The sequence below is a fragment of the Pogoniulus pusillus genome, chromosome 12 (assembly GCF_015220805.1).
Source record: "Pogoniulus pusillus isolate bPogPus1 chromosome 12, bPogPus1.pri, whole genome shotgun sequence".
NCBI lineage: Eukaryota > Metazoa > Chordata > Aves > Piciformes > Lybiidae > Pogoniulus > Pogoniulus pusillus.
The window spans coordinates 31,331,310-31,353,523 of NC_087275.1; the positions used below are offsets into that span (position 1 = coordinate 31,331,310).

Here is a 22,214-nt window from a genome sequence, read left to right on the forward strand (position 1 = left end):
GGGCAAATGCTGATCATAGAATCAGGCAGGTTGGAAGAGAGCTCCAAGCTCACCCAGCCCAACCTAGCACCCAGCCCTGCCCAACCAACCAGACCATGGCACTAAGTGCCCCAGCCAGGCTTGGCTGCAACACCTCCAGGCACAGCCACTCCACCACCTCCCTGGGCAGCCCATTCCAGTGCCAATCACTCTCTCTGACAACAACTTCCTAACAACATCCAGCCTAGACCTGCCCTGGCACAGCTTCAGCCTCTGTCCCCTTCTTCTGCTGCTGGCTGCCTGGCAGCAGAGCCCAACCCCACCTGGCTACAGCCTCCCTGCAGGCAGCTGCAGGCAGCAATGAGCTCTGCCCTGAGCCTCCTCTGCTGCAGGCTGCACCCCCCCAGCTCCCTCAGCCTCTCCTCACAGGGCTCTGCTCCAGGCCCCTCCCCAGCCTTGCTGCCCTGCTCCAAACACCTTCCAGCACCTCAACAGCTCTCTGCAATGGAGAAGCCCAGAGCTGGACACAGCACTCTAGGGGTGGCCTGAGCAGTGCTGAGCACAGGGGTGGGCACAAGAACCTCCCTTGTCCTGCTGCCCACACTGCTCCTGAGCCAGCCCAGGATGCCATTGGCTCTGCTGCCCACCTGGGCACACTGCTGCCTCCTCTGCAGCTCCTCTCTCCCAGCACCCTCAGCTCCCTCTCTGCCTGCCTGCTCTCAGCCACTCTGGCCCCAAAGAATCACCTCTCTCAACCTGCTGGCACAGCACTCCAGTGGAGTCACCGTCCCTGGAGGTGTTGCAGCCAAGCCTGGCTGGGGCACTTAGTGCCATGGTCTGGTTGGTTGGGCAGGGCTGGGTGCTAGGTTGGGCTGGCTGAGCTTGGAGCTCTTTTCCAACCTGCTTGATTCTATGACAGAATCACCTCTCTCAACCTGCTGGCCACATTTCTTTTGAATAATGGTGAATGGTTAAGTTCCAAGAGATGCTCAGAGGCTGCAGCAGCTCTGCTGTGAGCACAGACTGAAAGAATTGGTGCTGTGAAGGCTGGAGCAGAGGAGGCTCCCAGGGGACCTTCTTGTGGCCTTCCAGCATCTGAAAGGGGAACTCCAAAAAAGCTGGGGAGGGACTTTTTAGGCTGTCAGGGAGTGCCAGGACTGGGGGGGGATGGAGCAAAGCTGGAGGTGGGGAGAGTGAGGCTGGAGGGGAGGAGGAAGTTGTTGAGCAGGAGAGTGGTGAGAGGCTGGCAGGGGTTGCCCAGGGAGGTGGTTGAGGCCCCATGGCTGGAGGTGTTTGAGGCCAGGCTGGCTGAGGCTGTGTGCAGCCTGCTCTAGGGTAGGGTGTCCCTGGGCATGGCAGGGGAGTTGGCACTGCCTGATCCTTGTAGTCCCTTCCAACCCTGCCTGATTCTAGGATTATAAGATTTGAATCTTGGCATGACCTCAGGGCTGGCTCAGGATACCAGGTTGTGACACCCCCCTGGCCCTTTCTCTACGAACTGTGGTCAGCATCTCAAAATACCTTAGCTTCACTCATACAACATCATAGACCTAGACTCAGAATCCATCCAGCTGGGTAAGAGAGCTTATATTAGAGCTTAGTATTTATATTACTAGACTCAGGAGCAAGAATCTGATCTTCCCAGCAAATAAGTCCAGTGCAGACAACTGGAATAGGTACTCAGCTGGTTGGAAATGTGAAGTGTGATGAGGGAGCTTTGCTCCAGAGCACCATCATGGCAGTGGCATCCTGGGCTGGCTGAGGAGCAGTGTGGGCAGCAGGACAAGGGAGGTTCTTGTGCCCACCCCTGTGCTCAGCACTGCTGAGGCCACCCCTGGAGTGCTGTGTCCAGCTCTGGGCTCCTCCATTGCAGAGAGCTGTTGAGGTGCTGGAAGGTGTTTGGAGCAGGGCAGCAAGGCTGGGGAGGGGCCTGGAGCACAGCCCTGTGAGGAGAGGCTGAGGGAGCTGGGGGGGTGCAGCCTGCAGCAGAGGAGGCTCAGGGCAGAGCTCATTGCTGCCTGCAGCTGCCTGCAGGGAGACTGTAGCCAGGTGGGGTTGGGCTCTGCTGCCAGGCAGCCAGCAGCAGAAGAAGGGGACAGAGGCTGAAGCTGTGCCAGGGCAGGTCTAGGCTGGATGTTGTTAGGAAGTTGTTGTCAGAGAGAGTGATTGGCACTGGAATGGGCTGCCCAGGGAGGTGGTGGAGTGGCTGTGGCTGGAGGTGTTGCAGCCAAGCCTGGCTGGGGCACTTAGTGCCATGGTCTGGTTGGTTGGGCAGGGCTGGGTGCTAGGTTGGGCTGGCTGAGCTTGGAGCTCTCTTCCAACCTGCTTGATTCTATGGTTCTCTGAGCTGCTCTCTGGCACTGACAGCCTGCCCTACTTCCACCCCAAGTGCCTTAATCCCAGATGAAGCAATCAGGAGAGAGCATGCATCTGTCCACCACACAAAGAGCAATTTGCACACCTTTGGGTTTCTTGCCTGTCACAGCTGGAAGACTTTTCAACCTCCCAAGTTTAAATGTCCATAATTAAACTCAAGACAAACATCCTGGACAGCCTATGGGAGGCTTTGCTCTCAAAACCCATTCCAACAGGCTTGGCAAGCAGAAGTTTTCCAGCTTCCAGGAGACAATCTTGATCTTAAACTCCCTGCTTCCCCTTCCAGCTCTCTGCACATCCCTTTGACCCAAACCTTCTGTTACACTAAGCCTCCTAGAGCATAGGTAAGCAGAAGACAAACTAACCTAGCTCCCAAACCCACAGCTGTTAATCATGGAATGGTTTAGGTTGGAAGGGACCTCAAAGCTCAGCCAGTTCCAACCCTCTGCCATAGCCAGGGACACCTCCCACTAGAACAGGTTGCTCAAGGACTCAACCAACCTGGTTCTGAACACCCCCAGGGAGGTTGTGGAGCACAGAAGCACTCAATGATCACGTTGGGTGATTCTGTGTTCCACAACCTCCCTGGGCAACCTGTACCAGTGTCTCACCACCCTCACTGCAAACAACTTCTTCCTAACATCCACTTTCAGTCTCCCCTCTGCCACTTCAAACCCATTCATCCTCCTCTTCTCATTACCAGACCTTGTCAATAGTCCCTCCCCAGGCCTCCTGTAGCCCCCTTCAGATCCTGCAAGGCCACTCCAAGCTCTCCTCCAAGCCTTCTCTTCTCCAGCCTGCACAGCCCCAACTCTCTCAGCCTGTCCTCAGAGCAGAGCTGCTGCAGCCCTCTCAGCATCTTGGTGGCCTCCTCTGGACTGGCTCCAACACTTCCATGTCCTGCTTGTGTTGGGGGCTCCAGAACTGCACACAGGACTGCAGGTGGGGTGTGAGGAGAGCAGAGCCAAGGGGCAGAATCCCCTCCCTTACCCTGTGCCCACACTGCTCTTGCTGCAGCCCAGCACAGGGTTGTGTCTGGGCTGCACTCACACTGCAGGCTCCTGTTGAGCTTTTCATCACCCCAGACCCCCAGGTCCTATTCCTCAGGGCTGCTCTGCAGCCATTCACCTCCTAACTCCAGCCTAACTCCATCCTTCCAGTGACACTCACAGGATTGGAGCTTACCTTCAGAACTTTACATTTTGGGAAGAGGGAAGGAAAGAAAAACAAAGCATCAAACTGCATCTGTTAGAATCAATATTTATCAAAAGAACACATTTTTTTTCCCTTGGTTTTTCTGGTTGTTTCTACACATGCTGATGGTGCCAGGACCACCTCCACCTCCAATTGACACAGAACACAGTGATACATACCACAGTTTGGTGATTAACTTGAATCACTTCATCCCCAGCATGGATTTTCTTGCACCGATCTGCAGGCGACTGAATTTAAAATAAAAGAGATGATCAAGAATAAAGTTCTTCCTGGCCATCATCTCTCTCTCTCTCTCTTTTGCAGCAGTATGGTTGCTAAGCTAGGTTAAATCTCAGGTGAAAGCTGACCATGACATTTCTGCACTCAAGAACTCAAAGTGGTATCGCATCAATCGCTTCGGGAGAGCAATGATCTGCGCTAAGGCACAGGACACAATCAAAACCTTGAGGAAGGTAGCAATACTCTTTTATCAAAGGGTCATTGAGTCTTAAAGGTCTCTTTTTAACCCAAAAAGTTCATTCAGCCCCCTCCTTGACATCTCTTGAGCCTCGAAAAGCTGACCCTTGGCTGGGGTTTTTCATCCACCGAGGTAAGACTGGCAATTCGTCAGAGAACTGCTTAGGTTGGAAGGGACTTCAAGGATCAGCCAGTTCCAACCTATTCCAGTTCCACCTCCCATTAGAACAGGTGGCTCAAGGTCTCATCCAACCTGGCCTTGAACAGCTCCAGGGAGGTTGTGGAGCACAGAATCACCCAATGTGATCAAAGATCACATTGGGTGATTCTGTGCTCCACAACCTCCCTGGGCAACCTGTTTCTCATGACCAAATTGCCCAAGGTTGCCATTTCAGCCTGTGAAGTTCCATCAGGTTGCAGAGCAGTTCAGTAAATGATTGTTCTTCAAGGAGCACCCAAGGAGAGGGCATTAGGTCAGGCACCTCTAGGAAGGTGATGGCAATTATGTGGTAACTTAGCTTCTGGTGTTATTAGGGTAAAAGAAATGCAACCAAGGGTCAAAAATCTCACTAAGACCACATCCTGCAATGATCACATCTCACTAAGATCACATCCTGCAATGATCACATCCTGCAATGATCATATCTCACTAAGAACACATCCTGCAATGATCACATCCTGCAATGATCATATCTCACTAAGATCACATCCTGCAATGATCACATCCTGCAATGATCATATCTCACTAAGAACACATCCTGCAATGATCACATCCTGCAATGATCCTATCTCACTAAGAACACATCCTGCAATGATCATATCTCACTAAGAACACATCCTGCAGTGATCACATCCTGCAATGATCATATCTCACTAAGATCACATCCTGCAATGATCATATCTCACTAAGAACACATCCTGCAATGATCACATCCTGCAATGATCATATCTCACTAAGATCACATCCTGCAATGATCATATCTCACTAAGATCACATCCTGCAATGATCATATCTCACTAAGATCACATCCTGCAAAGGTCACATCCTGTAAAGAACACATCCTGCAAAGATCATGTCTGACAAAGATCACATCCTGCAATGATCACGTCCTGCAAATATCACATCCTGCAAAGATCATATCTCACTAAGATCACATCCTGCAATGATCATATCTCACTAAGATCACATCCTGCAAAGATCATATCTCACTAAGATCACATCCTGCAATGATCATATCTCACTATGATCACATCCTGCAAAGATCACATCCCAGAATGATTACATCCTACAATGATCACGTCCTGCAAAGATCACATCTGACAAAGATCACATCCTGCAAAGATCACATCTCACAAAGATCACATCCTGCAAAGATCACATCTCACAAAGATCACATCCTGCAAAGATCACATCCTGCAAAGACCACATCTGACAAAGATCACATCCTGCAAAGACCACATCTGACAAAGATCACATCCTGCAAAGATCACATCTGACAAAGATCACATCCTGCAAAGATCACATCCTGCAAAGATCACATCCTGCAAAGATCACATCCTGCAAAGATCACATCCTGCAAAGATCACATCTCACAAAGATCACATCCTGCAAAGACCACACCCTGAAAAGTAGGTTTTGGGTTTGTTTGGGTTCTTTTTGCCTCAAGACAACTCACCTCAACAGCTAACTTGTCACCAAAACCACCTCCATCCCCTCAAAAAGAAACCCACCCCACCCCAAAAGAACCCCAAACCTCCCTCCTAAAGTGGCAGCCTCCTGCAAGCTTTCCTTTCTTCTCCCTTCTACAGCAGACCAACTGTTTTCTGAGGGAGAGATCCCTCTGCTGAGAGGAAAATCAGTTCCTTAAGCTTCACAGAGTGGCAGTGGTGTAGTTTTCCTCTCCATCAGGTGGTTGCCAGCCACTGAACCCAGCTGAACAACTTAAAGCTGCAAGATGATGCTGCCAGCTTGAAATAAAGACCACCACCCAAACCCCTCAAGTTGCTCAGGAGCATGAAAAGTCCACTGTGAGTCTTGCAGAAAGGAATGAAGTTGAATTCATCACCAGGTGAGAGGAAAGAGAAGCATCTACACAATCTGCTCCAGGCTTGTGGGTTGTATTTAATAATCACAGAATGGGTTGGGTTGGAAGGGACCTTAAAGATCAGCCAGTTCCAACAACACTTCCCACATCCAACCACCTCTCTCATCCAACCTGGTCCTGAACAGCTCCACAACCTCCCTGGGCAACCTGTGCCAGTGTCTCAGCACCCTCACTGCAATGAATTTCTTCCTCATCTCCAGTCTCAATCTGCCCTCCTCAAGCTTCAATCCATTCCCTTTCATCTTATCACTACAAGCCCTTGGGAAAAGTCCATTCCTGGCTTTCTTGTAGCTCCCCTTCAGGTACTGGAAGGCTTCTATAAGGTCTCCCTAGAGCCACCTTTTCTTCATAACTACATGCCTGCCCAAAATGTACATCCCATAGCTACACTATGACTTACTAATGCAGTTGGACATCATTCAAGGCTTAAAGACAGTGCTAAAATGGAAGATACTCAAGGGCAACATGAGGCTGAGAAGAAGAGTCACTCATCACTCAGTCCTAAAAGATCCTACATCAAGGAGGGATGCCCAAGATGTAGTTTTACTTACAATAAAGAAGCTCAGCCTTGACTTTTGGGCACTCCTTTGGCATTAAAGGTGTTGGCTGAGCAACTTGAGGAAGCATTTAACTACATCCCTACTCAAAAAATACATCCCATGGCTACACTATGACTTACTAATGCAGTTGGACATCATTCAAGGCTTAAAGACAGTGCTAAAATGGAAGATGCTCAAGGGAAACTTGAGGCTGAGAAGAAGAGTCACTCATCACTCAGTCCTAAGAGATCCTACATCAAGGAGAGATGCCCAAGGTGTACTTTTACTTACAACAAAGAACCTCAGCCTTGACTTTTGGGCACTTCTTTAGCATTAAAGGTGCTGGCTGAGCAACCTGAGGAAGCATTTTAACACTGATGGTCATGTTCTAATGATCTGTCTTCTGCCTGCCATTTCACTACTCACACTTTACTACTTCAGACCTAATAATCTGTATAATCCTTCTCTTTCATGCTGCTAGTTTAGCTCAGATGTAGTTCCAAAACCTAAATGCAAGTGGATCTTGTGTCATCACCTTTGAACTCTACAGGAGCTTATCTAATGACACAACTTCCTCTAGTATGGAGCCCAGCAAACACAGCCTAAATCTTCACCAAAGAGGTGCTCTACAAAGTAGTTTGCCCAGCCAGGAAAACAGGGTCTGCCAATACTCAAATTGGAAAGGTCTACCTGCAAAGAAAGCAACCCATTGCCTCTAGCACACTGCAAGGTGAAATAGAAACCATTAATAAAGGAATCTCAAGGCTGTGGTCTTATGCTGCAGCTCTTCTTCCTTGCCCCTTTTTTTCCTCCCAAGTTAAGAACAGAGGTGCAAAGAAATCCTATCTGGTAGCATCCCTGCTGGAGAGAAGGCAGAGGAGAAGCCAAAGCTCTTCTTTTCTCCAGGTGTATACACTGCTCATTAAGAACCAGGTGTAATGAAATCCTATCTGGTAGCATCCCTGCTGGAGAGAAGGGAGAGGAGAATCCAAAGCTCCTCCTTTCTCCAGGTGTATACACTGCTCATTAAGAACCAGGTGTAATGAAATCCTATCTGGTAGCATCCCTGCTGGAGAGAAGGGAGAGGAGAATCCAAAGCTCCTCCTTTCTCCAGGTGTACACACTGCTCATTATGAACCAGGTGTAAAGAAATCCTATCTGGTAGCATCCCTGCTGGAGAGAGGGCAGAGGAGAAGCCAAAGCTCCTCCTTTCTCCAGGTGTACACACTGCTCATTATGAACCAGGTGTAAAGAAATCCTATCTGGTAGCATCCCTGCTGGAGAGAGGGCAGAGGAGAAGCCAAAGCTCTTCCTTTCTCCAGGTGTACACACTGCTCATAAGACCCAGGTGTAAAGAAATCCTATCTGGTAGCATCCCTGCTGGAGAGAGGGCAGAGGAGAAGCCAAAGCTCTTCCTTTCTCCAGGTGTACACACTGCTCATTATGAACCAGGTGCAAAGAAATCCTATCTGATAGCATCCCTGCTGGAGAGAGGGCAGAGGAGAAGCCAAAGCTCCTCCTTTCCCCAGGTGTACACACTGCTCATTATGAACCAGGTGCAAAGAAATCCTATCTGGTAGCATCCCTGCTGGAGAGAGGGCAGAGGAGAAGCCAAAGCTCTTCCTTTCCCCAGGTGTACACACTGCACACAAAGAGCCATTCATGAAGCCCTACTAGGAGGAATAGATTTTCACACCACAGCTGTCATCTTCACCAGAAAAGTGACCAAGAGGTGGTGGTCCCTGTCACCAAGGCTCACACGTTGACACAAGCCATGCAGAATCTTCTTAGGATTGATTCTTCAGAGCAGATTCAGTTTTCTCCTCTAGGCTAAGTGTTGTCATGGTCCCATTCACCCACTCTACCCACAGTGCCTGCAAGACCACTTCAGACCCTCTGGGAGTCCATTTGCTGCATGCTCAGAGGGGAGATTTTCCTGTCAAGCCTTCTGAATGCTCTCTCTTTCCTGTTCTCTGAGGGGACCCCCCCAGACTCAAGCAGTGCACAGTAAGTGGGGACAGTAGGAGCAGCCCTCCCTTTGTAGTCATGCTCCTGCAGGAGATGTGCTTCATGCTGTTAGCTTCAGAAGATGCTTCCCTTCCTGTTTATTGGAACACCAAAACGACCAAGTGGCCTTATTGGAGGACTGCATTTGCTTCTTGAATGAAAAGAATCTCTCCAACAGGGTCTAACAAGGCTGCTCAACTGGAAAGCTGTGATCTCTGGCTGGACCAATCCACCCTTCAGCTTTGTTACCTCCAAACAAAAGAGAGAAGACACAAATCAGAAAGCTCAGCTTAGTCTAATGCTAGAAGGCCACCAGAGAGAAGCTCTTCTAGGGCAGTGACCTGTGAAGAACCTTCCTCAAGTTTCAGAACTCAGCTGCTTTGAACTGATGTGCTGGGAGAGAGGAACTCCTCATGCTGAACAGCAAGATCCAAACCTTAATGGGGCTTTGGTAGCTGAACATCAAACACCTCAACTGGCAAACAGGGAAAAGCAGAACTGTGGTTACTCCATCCCAATAATGCTGCTGCAAAGACAAATGCTTCTCTGTGATCTTGCAGGAGCCATTGGAAGACTTTGTCTCCCTTGGAGAAGCAGAACTGGAAAGAAAAGAGGCCAGAAAGTGTTGCTCTGAGGGAAGAGAATTGGGATTCTTCCTGTTTCCTAGCAGTTAAATCATGGCCACAAAGAGCAAAACAAGTCAGATCACACAGGATCAAACAAACAGGTTGGAAGAGACCTCCAAGATCATCACACCTGCACCATCATAGAATCAGTCAGGGTTGGAAGGGACCACAAGGATCAGCCAGTTCCAACCCATGGGCAGGGACACCCTACCCTAGAGCAGGCTGCCCACAGCCTCACATCCAGCCTGGCCATCATGACTATGCTTTGTGGCTATGCTGCTTAGATGTTTCTCCTCCCATCTAACAGAATCATACTTGAAAGCAAGGATTGTTTGATTTAAAGAAGCAGCTGCATGAATAAAAGCAGGAGCCCCCTTACTTCTTCTCTCATTTCTTTTCTGCAGCATTATTAATGCTCACAAATTAACAGCTTCTCCCCCTGCAGCTTCTTGCTCTGCCCTCAGCACCTCCAGGCTGTTAGGGTGAGTGAGAGAGCCAGCAGGGAAAAAGTCATCGTGACTGAATCTTCCTGGTGGGGGCTTTAAATGATCATCTCATGAATCACAAAGAGAAGAGTTTTGAGGAAACTCCTTCCTTTTAGGAGGAAGTTCTTCACAGAGAGAGTGATTGGCATTGGAATGGGCTGCCCAGGGAGGTGGTGGAGTCACCATCCCTGGGGGTCTTCAAGAGAAGGCTGGATGAGGCACTTGGTGCCATGGTCTAGTTGATTGGATAGGGCTGGGGGATAGGTTGGACTGGATGAGCTTGGAGGTCTCTTCCAAACTGCTTGATTCTAAATCTAATTCCCTGAAATGCAGAAAGATTTTCTCTTTGCTTCTGGGAAATTAAATCCAGTCCCAGTAAATGACAGAGAGAGAGAAAGGTTCCCTTTTCAATCTGAAATTCGACTGCCAAACCCCATCTGCTTTTTTCCCCCCCTGTTTTCTAGATGAAGGTTCTGTTGCTTCTGCTTCATTCTGCTGAGTTGGCTGATGCTAGCTGTAGCTGTGGGTCTGACTCCTCAGGCTTTGCATTTCAAGGCTGAAATTCCTCATGTTTGGTTTGAGACAAGTGATGCTCACACAACTTCTAGCAGGGATAGTATCCATCAGGTATAAACTTTGGCTACCCTGCCTGCAGCAGAAGAAATGCATCACAGAATCAGTCAGGGTTGGAAGGTACCACAAGGATCATATAGTTCCAACCCTCCTGCCATGGGCAGGGACACCCTACTCTAGATCAGGCTGAGCCAGAGCCCCACAAAGAGAAAACAGGCTCAATCAGCTCAAAGGGTTGAAAAGAACATTCCTATCTGAGCTGTTAAGAGAACCTCACTGCAGATCAGATGCAGCAGCTGTAAATAACCAGGGAGGTAGTTTTCACTTTCCACAGCAGCAGGATAAGACAAAACACTTCTGACAGCTTCATTTGAAACACAAATGCCATCATGAAAGGAATCACTGAAAGGCCCAAGCCAGCCTGGAAAATTCAGTGTTCTTTAGTGCTTGTTCCACATACAATGAAGATGACTTCCTATCCTTGTTCAACTGCAGCACTTTCAGCCCTCTTGCACTGAAGCAATGCACAAGAAAGGTCTTTATGACTTATTCATCCACAGCTACTTCCTATCCTTGTTCAACTGCAGCATTTTGAGCCCTCTTGCATTGAAGCAATGCATAAGGAAGGCTTTTATCTACCCAGGAAAGTTAACTCCAAGGCAGCTACTTCCCATCCTCGTTCAAATGCAGCACTTTCAGCCCTCTTGCACTGAAGCAATAAATAAGGAAGGTTTTTATCTCTTATTCATCCACAGCTACTTCCTATCCTTGTTCAACTGCAGCATTTTCAGCCCTCTTGCACTAAAGCAATGCACAAGGAAGGCTTTTATCTATCCATCAAGGTTAACTCCAAGGCAGCTACTTCCTATCCTTGTTCAACTGCAGCATTTTCAGCCCTCTTGCACTAAAGCAATGCACAAGGAAGGCTTTTATCTATCCATCAAGGTTAACTCCAAGGCAGCTACTTTCCATCCTTGTTCAACTGCAGCATTTTCAGCCCTCTTGCACTAAAGCAATGCACAAGGAAGGCTTTTATCTATCCATCAAGGTTAACTCCAAGGCAGCTACTTTCCATCCTTGTTCAACTGCAGCATTTTCAGCCCTCTTGCACTAAAGCAATGCACAAGGAAGGCTTTTATCTATCCATCAAGGTTAGCTCCAAGGCAGCTACTTCCCATCCTTGTTCAACTGCAGCACTTTCAGCCCTCTTGCACTGAAGCAATACATAAGGAAGGCTTTTATTTCTTATTCATCCACAGCTACTTCCTATCCTTGTTCAACTGCAGCACTTTCAGCCCTCTTGCACTGAAGCAATACATAAGGAAGGCTTTTATCTCTTACTCATCCACAGCTACTTCCTATCCTTGTTCAATTGCAGCACTTTCAGCCCTCTTGCACTGAAGCAATGCATAAGGAAGGATTTTATCTCTTATTCATCCAGCAAGGCTAACTCCAAGGCAACTACTTCCCATCCTTGTTCAACTGCAGCATTTTCAGCCCTCTTGCACTGAAGCAATGCATAAGGAAGGCTTTTATCTCTTATTCATCCAGCAAGGTTAACCCCAAGGCAGCTACTTCCTACCCTTGTTCAACTGCAGCATTTTCAGCCCTCTTGCACTGAAGCAACGCATAAGGAAGGTTTCTATCTCTTATTCATCCACAGATACTTCCTATCCTTGTTCAACTGCAGCATTTTCAGCCCTCCTGCACTAAAGCAATACATAAGGAAGGTTTTTATCTCTTATTCATCCACAGCTACTTCCTATCCTTGTTCAACTGCAGCACTTTCAGCCCTCTTGCACTGAAGCAATACATAAGGAAGGCTTTTATCTCTTATTCATCCACAGCTACTTCCTATCCTTGTTCAACTGCAGCATTCTCAGCCCTCCTGCACTGAAGCAATGCATAAGGAAGGATTTTATCTCTTATTCATCCAGCAAGGCTAACTCCAAGGCAACTACTTCCCATCCTTGTTCAACTGCAGCACTTTCAGCCCTCTTGCACTGAAGCAATGCATAAGGAAGGCTTTTATCTCTTATTCATCCAGCAAGGTTAACCCCAAGGCAGCTACTCCCTACCCTTGTTCAACTGCAGCATTTTCAGCCCTCTTGCACTGAAGCAATGCATAAGGAAGGTTTCTATCTCTTATTCATCCACAGCTACTTCCTATCCTTGTTCAACTGCAGCATTTTCAGCCCTCCTGCACTAAAGCAATACATAAGGAAGGTTTTTATCTCTTATTCATCCACAGCTACTTCCTATCCTTGTTCAACTGCAGCATTTTCAGCCCTCCTGCACTGAAGCAATACATAAGGAAGGTTTTTATCTCTTATTCATCCACAGCTACTTCCTATCCTTGTTCAACTGCAGCATTTTCAGCCCTCCTGCACTAAAGCAATGCACAAGGAAGGCTTTTATCTCTTATTCATCCACAACTCCTTCCTATCCTTGTTCAACTGCAGCATTCTCAGCCCTCTTGCAAGACACCCACCAAACCTGATCCTCCAGGGTTGCAGCTGGGACCAGCTCCTTTTCAACTCTTAAGCTGAACAAGCCCAAGAATTTCTGCTGGCCAACATGCCATTGGTCCTCAACAGCCAGCTGAGCACACTTTGGGCAAGCAAAAGGTAGGGAAAGCATAAACCATAAGTTAGGTGAAAAAGGCTGCCAAGCCTGAAGAGACACAGCATTAACAATACTTACATTTTCTGTTGTTCCAGTAATTACATGGAGACCATCATATGTGGATTTAATGTACATACCCTAAGAAAAAGACATCATGGGAAAGAAGTTTTAAAGTGTTTTCACAGACCAGCACCATCCAAACACAATTTGCACATCTCTCAAAGAAAAGACTTTTTGGTTGGCTCTGTTTTGGTTGGGTTTTGGTTTTCCCCCCTTAAGATTGGTGGAGGGTTTTTCTTTTTTAACACACATGCCACAAGGAAATTTGCCTCTGGATAAGGAAAATGCTTTTTTGGGGGGGGATGCTTCAACAACAGCAGCCTAAACAATTCTGGCTCTAAGCAGCAATAGCAAAGTGAAGCTTTTTTAACCACAGTCAGCTCCATAAACACTTTCCCCAGCTGTTTGCTTGGGTTTCACTTAAATCCATTCCTTCAACTAGAAGTAGAACACACACACAATAAAGTAACTTCAATCAACCCAGCCTTAGGATGATCAATTTGGGTTTGGAAGCTACAAGAAGGCTCAAGGAAATAAAGAAGAGAAAACAGATCTGGAGTCTCTGGCAGGCAATGCTGCAACTTTGCAAACTGATAACCAAGGCTCCAAAATGGCTCTGAGACTTTCTCAGCACCTCCACTCCTCTCAGCAAGAGCAGCTCAGGGATGAAAACTTGCAAGTCATCTTTGTGAGCTGTCCCACTTCTTTCAGAGCCTGTGGGAAAGGGAGGGAGAGCTCACAAACAGTTCCTACAAGAGGAGTCTGAGTGTCTCAAGTGGTCTTTGTTTGATCCCACCCCCCCAAATCAAGTCATAATTCAACCATTTTGACAGCATCCAGCAAGACAATTAAAGGAGATAATGAGCACATTAAAGGAGAGGGATAATTGGCACACACTGAGCATTCAACCACTTGTGAGGAATCTTCTTTCTCCTGACTGGTTAACAGAAACCAGGTAATTATTGAGCACTTGAGTAAACTTTGCCTCCATAACCTGCTTGTTGTCCATTTAATCAGTGCCACGAAGGGGCTTGTTCTTAGTTGAGGAAGAGAGTGATTAAACATGGTGAGGAAGAGGCCAAGAAGATGTCTCAGCAATCCAACCTGGAAGCAGAACCCACAGACATTTTGGGAGTGGGACCAAGGAGGCATCTCCACTTAATAAGGCAGAGGATAACCTCGTTTTGCAGCGCAGCAAAACCCAGCTTCTCAGGAGAGGGGGGCTCAAAACTGAACTCCTCTTTGCTCTGCACAATACAGGGCAGCCAATCCAGTTTTCTCCTAGCCCAGCATGACAGCAGAAGCAGTAACCTGCTTGTTCCTGTACAGACAGAAGCCCTCAGCACCACCCTTCAGCTTCCAGCTCGTTCAGCAATTCTTCCATTGCTTGGCTTACTGCAGGCTGTTCCTTGCTTAACTCAGTTCTCTCCAACAAGCAATTTCTTGCACACTGATCCTCACAACAGCCCTGTGAGGTAGGAAACACCAACACACCCACCCCCATTTTACAGGCAGGCTTAGGAGCCAGTCCAGAGGCTGAGATCTGTTGGCAGCTGTTACTTGATGCTTCTTATACCTACCCCCAACTCAAACCACCACCATCACATCCCTCTCAGGATCCAGATCTAAAGTGGCCTGACCATACACCCTGCAACAAGGCAAGAGCTGGAATCAGGGTGACTTGCTGGTGTCAGGTCCCCACACAGAGCAATTGCTGGAGGAATCCAGGTCTGTGCTTTTACTGCCAGCCAGTTAACTGCTTTCAACTTAAAACATCAAGGTGAAGGTCGAGGATAAAGTCTCACTTAATGATTCCACAGAGCTCAGCTTAGTGCAAAGCATTCTTGGAAGGGTTAAAAAGGTCATCCAAGCACACTGGCATGGTGGAGTGAGATTCACATCCAATCTAGTCTTCTTCTACAAGCTCAAAAGACTTGGGGAAAGTCAAAGAGGGGAAAGGGCTTTTGCAGAGTTGCCTTTTGAGGCTAAGATCATGGATTTTGCACACATTAGGAGAGGGAAAGAGAGGAGCTGCAAGGGAAAAAATAAAGCCCCAGGTTGTAGTTATTTGTTACACCAGGACCAAGGCACATTAATTGTACAAGAGCCAACAACATTATGCTCTTTCAAAAGCAGCTTTTAAATGGGGAGAGAGGTTAACATCCTGCAACAGAAAAAAGAGGTGGGCTGCTCTTTCCCCCACCTTCCTCCCCACTCCTCCTTTGAAGTGAACAATGTATGGGAAAGGGTAGAGAGGAAAGAGTGTTTCTGGTTGTGGTGTTTGAGCTGAAGTACATTCACAAGGTTCCCTCTCTCTGCCTCCTTGTGGCTGCACAGCATCCACAGTACCTTCAGCAACTGAAAGGGAGGTTGTGTGCTGGTCACTTGTGAAGCAAACCTGCCTAGCCACAGATGATGCTGTGGGCTCCAGAGGGATTCCAAACTAACAGTTAGGTCCAATAAAAGGAAGGAGAATTCAATCAGTATGACTAAATCCTCCATAAGGTAACCCCCAAGCAATCAATTTTCCCCCTCTCTGCCTCCTTATGGCTGCACAGCATCCACAGTACCTCCAGCAACTAGAAGGGAGGTTTCTCTCTGTGTGTACTGGTCACTTGTGAAGCAAACCTGCCTAGCCACAGATGATGGCTGTGGGGTCCAGAGGGATTCCAAACTAACAGGTCTAGTAAAAAGAAGGAGAATTCAATCAACATGACCAAACCCTCCATAAGGCAACCCCCAAGCAATCAAGTTTCTCCCTCTCTGCCTCCTTGTGGCTGCACAGCATCCACAGTACCTTCAGCAACTAAAAGGGAGGTTGTGTGCTGGTCACTTGTGAAGCAAACCTGCCTAGCCACAGATGATGCTGTGGGCTCCAGAGGGATTTCACATTAACAGTTAGGTCCAATAAAAGGAAGGAGAATTCAATCAGCATGACTAAACCCTCCACAAGGTAACCACCTTAGTAATCAAGCACATCTAGAGTCAGGATCAGGTAACTCAGGCTCCATCATATCAGAGATTCTTCTGCCCAGCTGTGGGCAGAAGTCTAATTTCAAACCAATTATTGTGTGAGTGATTATTCAGCTCAGGGTTGGGGGTGGGGGTGGGGAATAAAAGACCTTTTGCTTGTATTTTTAACAGCAACCCAAAACACTGAAGCCAGAATCAAATCTGCTTTTCACACTGTGCTAGTTTGAGCCTAGCTGGGATATTTTGGTGAGAGGAATTAGACCATAGGCTGTGCAAAGGAACCAATGGTGATGTCTACTACACTCATAGGCTTGCTGAGATGTATAACAACAACACAAATACAGGTAACAGAGTTTGCTCTCTGGCTTTGGGCTGCACTTGTCTCTCTCTCTCTAACCTGCTAATCCATCTGCTTCTAACCCCCCTTGGTTGACTCTCCAAACTCACCTTGAATGTCAGGCAAAGTCTAGGGTAAGATAGAGGGGTGGGAGAAGGTGGAAGGGTGGTTGGGAACCCCTCCAAGGGGCTCAGGTTTCTGGAAGGGCTGTTGTGTTTCTGCATTACCTTTACCTTGTGTATTTCTGTCTACAGCTGCATACACATACTGGATGAAGTGCTGGATGGCAAAGAGAAGAGGATTACTGATTCCATTTTAGCACACTCAGGAGGGAGTTTTCCACCCATCCACTGTGACATCGTCTTAATGGAACCCTTCCAACTCCCCTCTTTAACCTCAAACAGCTCTCAGAAGCCTGCTCAGAATGGTTTTTTACCCACATAAGGTAACCACCTTAGTACTCAAGAGCAAATGTTCACCTAGAGTCAGGATCAGGTAACTCAGGCTCCATCATATCAGAGATTCTTCTGCCCAACTATGGGCAGAAGTCTATTTTCAAACCAATTATTGTGTGAGTGATTATGAAACTCAGGGTTAGGGTGGAAAAAAAGACCTTTTGCCTGTGTTTTTAACAGCAACCCAAAAAGCTGAAAGCAGAATCCAATTTGCTTTTCATACTTGATGCAATGCTGGATAGCAAAGAGAAGAGGATTACTGATTCCATTTCATCACACTCAGGAGGGAGTTTTCCACCCATCCACTGTGACACCATCTTAATGGAACCTTTCCAACTCCCCTCTTTAACCTCAAACAGCTCTCAGAATATTTCTTTTTACCCCCCTCCTATTTCCAACTAAGTCATTCAGGAGAAATATGAGGGCCAGGAGTACAATGGATTCCTGGAACATGCTTCCTAGCCAGGCTCAGTGGTGCATCTTTAATCAGCAGCCACACCCTGCTGTGTCTATGGCTTGTGTTTTAGGAGTGATTTCTTTCTCAAGTGACAGGTTTGCTTCAGCAGGCAGAGAGGAGCAGAGAACAATCAGTTCTGTATTAAAAAGCAAGATCAAATAGGAAGGGACTGCTGAAGAAAAGCTTCCTGCTTTGATTTTGTCGACCAAAAGGCAAGCAGCACTCAGCTCCTCTGCTCAGTGGACACTGTTTTCACTCCAGTAGTAATAGTTTTGAGTCTTCCTGGCAAAAAGGATTGTTAAAGCTTCCTGGCAAGAAAAAAAAGAGGAGAAGATATTACCTAAGCTAATCCATTCTGTCCCTTCTTAGAGCATCAGCACCCACACAAATCAAATTCCACTGATTGATACAGATCAAAGAGCAGCCAAGTCCTCAAAAGAAACAAAACACCAAATGAAGTTGAGCTGATGACCCATGGGACTGCAAACTGACCACATTTTAGGGCTTGAACAAAACAATTCTCTCCCCCTGACAAGTCCTTCACAGCCACTGCAGGCTGCATCTCTCTTCGCTGGAGAACCTGGATGCAGCCAGTCACATAACCACACCTGGGCGAGAGGGCAGGGGGGAAATGAAATAGGGGAGAACAAAAAAAGAGCCAAATCAATACCAAATCCCCACTCTTAAGATTGCTTGGCCCAGCACACAGAAATTGCCCCCTCACTGCAACCCTAACAACATGTTCTGCTTGCCAGAGTCACAGAATTGAGCAGGTTGGAAAAGACCTTTGAGATCACCGCATCCAACCTATTACCCAAGTCTTGCCTCTTCCTTTCCACACCTGAAACATCACATGAATCACAGAATCATAGAATCAAGCAGGTTGGAAGAGACCTCCAAGATCATCCAGCCCAACCTAGCACCCAGCCCTGCCCAACCAACCAGACCATGGCACTAAGTGCCCCAGCCAGGCTTGGCTGCAACACCTCCAGCCACGGCCACTCCACCACCTCCCTGGGCAGCCCATTCCAGTGCCAATCACTCTCTCTGCCAGCAGCTTCCTCCTTTGTTCATCAGGTGGTTTGTTCTGCTTTCCTGATAGGTGTTAGCTAGGTTTGCTAGCTACAGGATCCTGCAAACCCTGCCCCAGTTTCACCTCTCCCTTCTGCGTGGCAATTTGCATTCACCTCTGTCTGATACTCAACATTTCCACCAGAGCAAACATAGCAAAGGAACTCTTTGTGCTGATTGAAATGCCTTGACAGTGCTCCAACTTCTTGTCAGCTCCAAAAACTCCAACCATTTTCTCACTCCCATCATAGAATGATAGAATCAACCAAGTTGGAAGAGACCTCCAAGCTCATCCAGCCCAACCTAGCACCCAGCCCTATCCAGTCAACCAGACCATGGCAGTAAGTGCCTCATCCAGGCTTTTCTTCAACACTTCTTCACCAGTGCTGAGCACAGGGGTGGGCACAAGAACCTCCCTTGTCCTGCTGCCCACACTGCTCCTGAGCCAGCCCAGGATGCCATTGGCTCTGCTGCCCACCTGGGCACACTGCTGCCTCCTCTGCAGCTCCTCTCTGCCAGCACCCCCAGCTCCCTCTCTGCCTGCCTGCTCTCAGCCACTCTGGCCCCAGTCTGCAGTGCTGCTTGGAGTTGTTGTGGCCAAAGTACAGAACCCTGCCCTTGGCCTTGTTCAATCTCATCCCATTGGCCTCTGCCCACCCATCCAGCCTGGCCAGGTCCCTCTGCACATGAATTTGGGGCAAAAGCATTGTTTTGGATCATTCTTATTTCCTTCTTTTCTTATCTCTCCCTCATCTACTTTAGCTTCTCAGATGTTAGAACTGAGACATGGTAGATATCCTGCTTATGCTAGGGGGGAAAACCTCCCCCACCCCCCATCTTCCCAGTTATCAACCATCCTTGTTCTTTTCCTTCTGCTTGGAGGCTTTTTCACCTTTCTAGTGATGGGTAGAGGCAGAAGATGTTATTTAGTGATGAGTTGAACGTTCATGCAGGTCAAAAACCTACAAGGAAGTAGGCAATAAACCATGGGAGGCATAAGCCCTGGGAGAAGGTTCAGAAGTTACCCATCTACACATTCATCCATGTGCTCCTGGGGTGCAGAGGAGATTCACACCCCCAAACTCCACCATCAAGTCCTAACCAAGCACTCATCAGAGCGGCACTGACAGCGCGTTCGCCGCGCCGGAATCGGCAGAGCGACGTTTACACCACCCACAAAGCCCCAAACAAGACAAAAAATCACCCCACCCCCCCCCCCAAAAAAAAGGTAAGAAAGTCAAAAGACCAAGAATCCAGAAGCAAATCTCTCATACCAAGCACCAAGTGCTGATCTGCTAGGAAGGTTGGCACTGGAACAAACCGAAAGGTAGGAAATTCACCCTGCAGAGCTTCACCCTTTGCGGCGCAAACTTGGTGCCTGCTCTGGAGAGCTCACAGTCTAGAGGAGACAGCCCAATAACACAGAATCAAGAGCAGAGTGACCCAGGTAAGGCTGAAGGATAAATATGACCATCTCAAAGCAGTGTTCTATCCCTCTAAGGCTTGTGTACTGCACAGTGGGTAGTGGTTTCTCTTGAATGCAGGCGATTATTTTAGTGGCAAGGGCATGGCAGTCTTCAGGCAGCATAAAGACCTTGCTCAGTTGGTTCACAAACACCTATTAGAAAGAAAAAAAATCCCTTCCTCAAGAGCTTAGAGTTGCAATCAGACACAACAGAACAGAGAAGGAAGAGCTCCTCTATCTCATCAGCTACCCAGCAGGAACAGGCTCATGCAACGCATCCTAACCTCACCAAAACGCCACTCAACGTTTGGCAGTCCCCGGGGGTTAACATCACTCTAGACAAAGACTCAAAAGAGAGGAGGGGGAAAACAAAAACCCAACAAACCAAAAACACCCATACCAGGGACAAGACAGAAAGGAAAAGAAACTAAATCTCAAAAAAAAAAAAAAAATAATGGACAAGAAGCCAAAAAACACCAAAATTGCTGAGGGAAAGGGGAAGAAGATTTCTTCATCACAGTAGAAAAGAGGACTTCAAAGGTTGACTGCAGTGAGCTAATGGAGGAGGTAAAATTACAGCAGAGAGGGAGCAGAGAACCCATGAAAAGCTGAAATTCTAGAAGACAGGTCTGAAATGGATTCAGAGAGGGCAAAAAAGAGAAGGGATGAAGGGGCAAAAAAAATAGAGACTGAAATATAGGATGGGGCAATAGTTACTAACCCAAACGTTTGGTTGTTTCCTTGGGTTTCAATTGGGAGTGTCCAAACGTAGAGCAAATTGGCTTCTAATTGCTCTAAATAACCTGGGCAAACCAACCCCCCCAAAGGCCAAACTTAACAACAATCAACCCCCCCAAAGCTCAAAACGACCTCAAAAACACCAAATCGAAACACTGCAGCAAAACTTCAAGGAAAAGGAAGGGGGAATAAACTTTGGCAGAAGGTGCAAAAAGCTCTTTTTTGGTTCACAGGATGTTAGGGGTTGGAAGGGATCCAAAGAGATCATTGAGGCTAACCCACCCTGCCAGAGCAGGAGCACACAATCTAGCTCAGGGCACAGAGGAACACATCCAGACAGGCCTTGAGAGGCTCCAGAGAAGGAGACTCCACAACCTCTCTGGGCAGCCTGTGCCAGGGCTCTGTGAGCCTTACAGTCAAGAAGTTCTTCCTCATGTTCACAGGCTCACAGGATGCTAGAGGTTGGAAGGGACCCAAGGAGATCATTGAGTTCAACCCACCCGGCCAGAGCAGGACAATACTAACACAGATCACAGAGGAACACATTCAGACAGGGCTGGAAAGGCTCCAGAGAAGGAGACTCCACAACCTCTCTGGGCAGCCTGTGCCAGGGCTCTGTGAGCCTTACAGTCAAGAAGTTCTTCCTCATGTTCACAGGCTCACAGGATGCTAGAGGTTGGAAGGGACCCAAAGAGATCATTGAGTGCAAACCCCCTGCCAGAGCAGGAGCACACAGTCTAGCTCAGGGCACAGAGGAACACATCCAGACAGGCACAGGAACACATCCAGACAGGGCTGGAAAGGCTCCAGAGAAGGAGACTCCACAACCTCTCTGGGCAGCCTGTGCCAGGGCTCTGGGACCCTTACAGTCAAGAAGTTCTTCCTCATGTTCACAGGCTCACAGGATGCTAGAGGTTGGAAGGGACCCAAGGAGATCATCAAGTCCAACCCCTCCCCTGCCACAGCAGGACAATACTAACACAGATCACACAGGAACAGATCCAGACAGGCCTTGAAAGGCTCAGAGGAGACTCCACAACCTCTCTGGGCAGCTTGTGCCAGTGCTCTGGGACCCTTACAGTCAGGAAGTTCTTCCTCACGTTCACAGGATGCTAGAGGTTGGAAGGGACCCAAAGAGATCATCGAGTCCAACCCCTCCCCTGCCAGAGCAGGACTATGTATTCTGCTCACCTTCCACTACCTCCAAGTCACTGATGGGAACTCACCCACCTGGAGCTGTTATTAATGCTGGAGGGTTGTTGGTTTGGTTTTTCTCCACGCAGTGGGTGTTGGATCTTTGAGTAAGCAAAAGATCAGTGGCCAACACCTGAACAACAACCAGAGCCTGGCTGTGCCTCCTGACCTTTTCCAAGCCCCTGATTAAGCATTCCTGCAATAAAACCCAACCAGCCACTTCTCAGCAGTGCTGTAGAGCCTTTGAATCACTTCACAAACCATCTTCACAGCACAGAGGGACTCAGAAGCACATTCCAGAGCTTGACAGGGGGTTTGTGCCTCAAGCCCACGCACATTTCTCACTTGAGTTGATCTCAGTAATTTAAATCCCTTCTGACTTGGGAGTTCCTAGAACAATTTGAATCACTTTCCAGAAGCTGATGTAAACAGCCAGAACTCTTTGCTCACTGCTTCTAGAACAATTTGAATCACTTTC

General features: G+C 47.9%; 1 protein-coding gene across 12 annotated transcripts in view; it reads right to left on the reverse strand.

Moving 5' to 3' along the window:
* Positions 1 to 22,214, reverse strand: part of CNKSR2 (connector enhancer of kinase suppressor of Ras 2) — a 215,150-nt gene that overhangs the window by 117,454 nt on the left and 75,482 nt on the right. For 8 of the 12 annotated variants that reach the window (XR_010304183.1, XM_064152024.1, XM_064152022.1 and 5 more), the window contains exons 7-8: positions 13,065 to 13,124; positions 3,729 to 3,797 (exon numbers count right to left, since the gene is read on the reverse strand). The exons of 1 other annotated variant lie outside the window; for it this stretch is intronic. Coding sequence is in view for 10 of the 11 variants with exons in the window: in XM_064152024.1 (XP_064008094.1) it covers positions 3,729 to 3,797; positions 13,065 to 13,124 (129 nt within the window). In the remaining variant the exon portion in view is untranslated. The remainder of the gene's footprint in view (positions 1 to 3,728; positions 3,798 to 13,064; positions 13,125 to 22,214) is intronic. 3 more of the 12 variants (XM_064152023.1, XM_064152020.1, XM_064152019.1) reach the window with 2 other exon arrangements.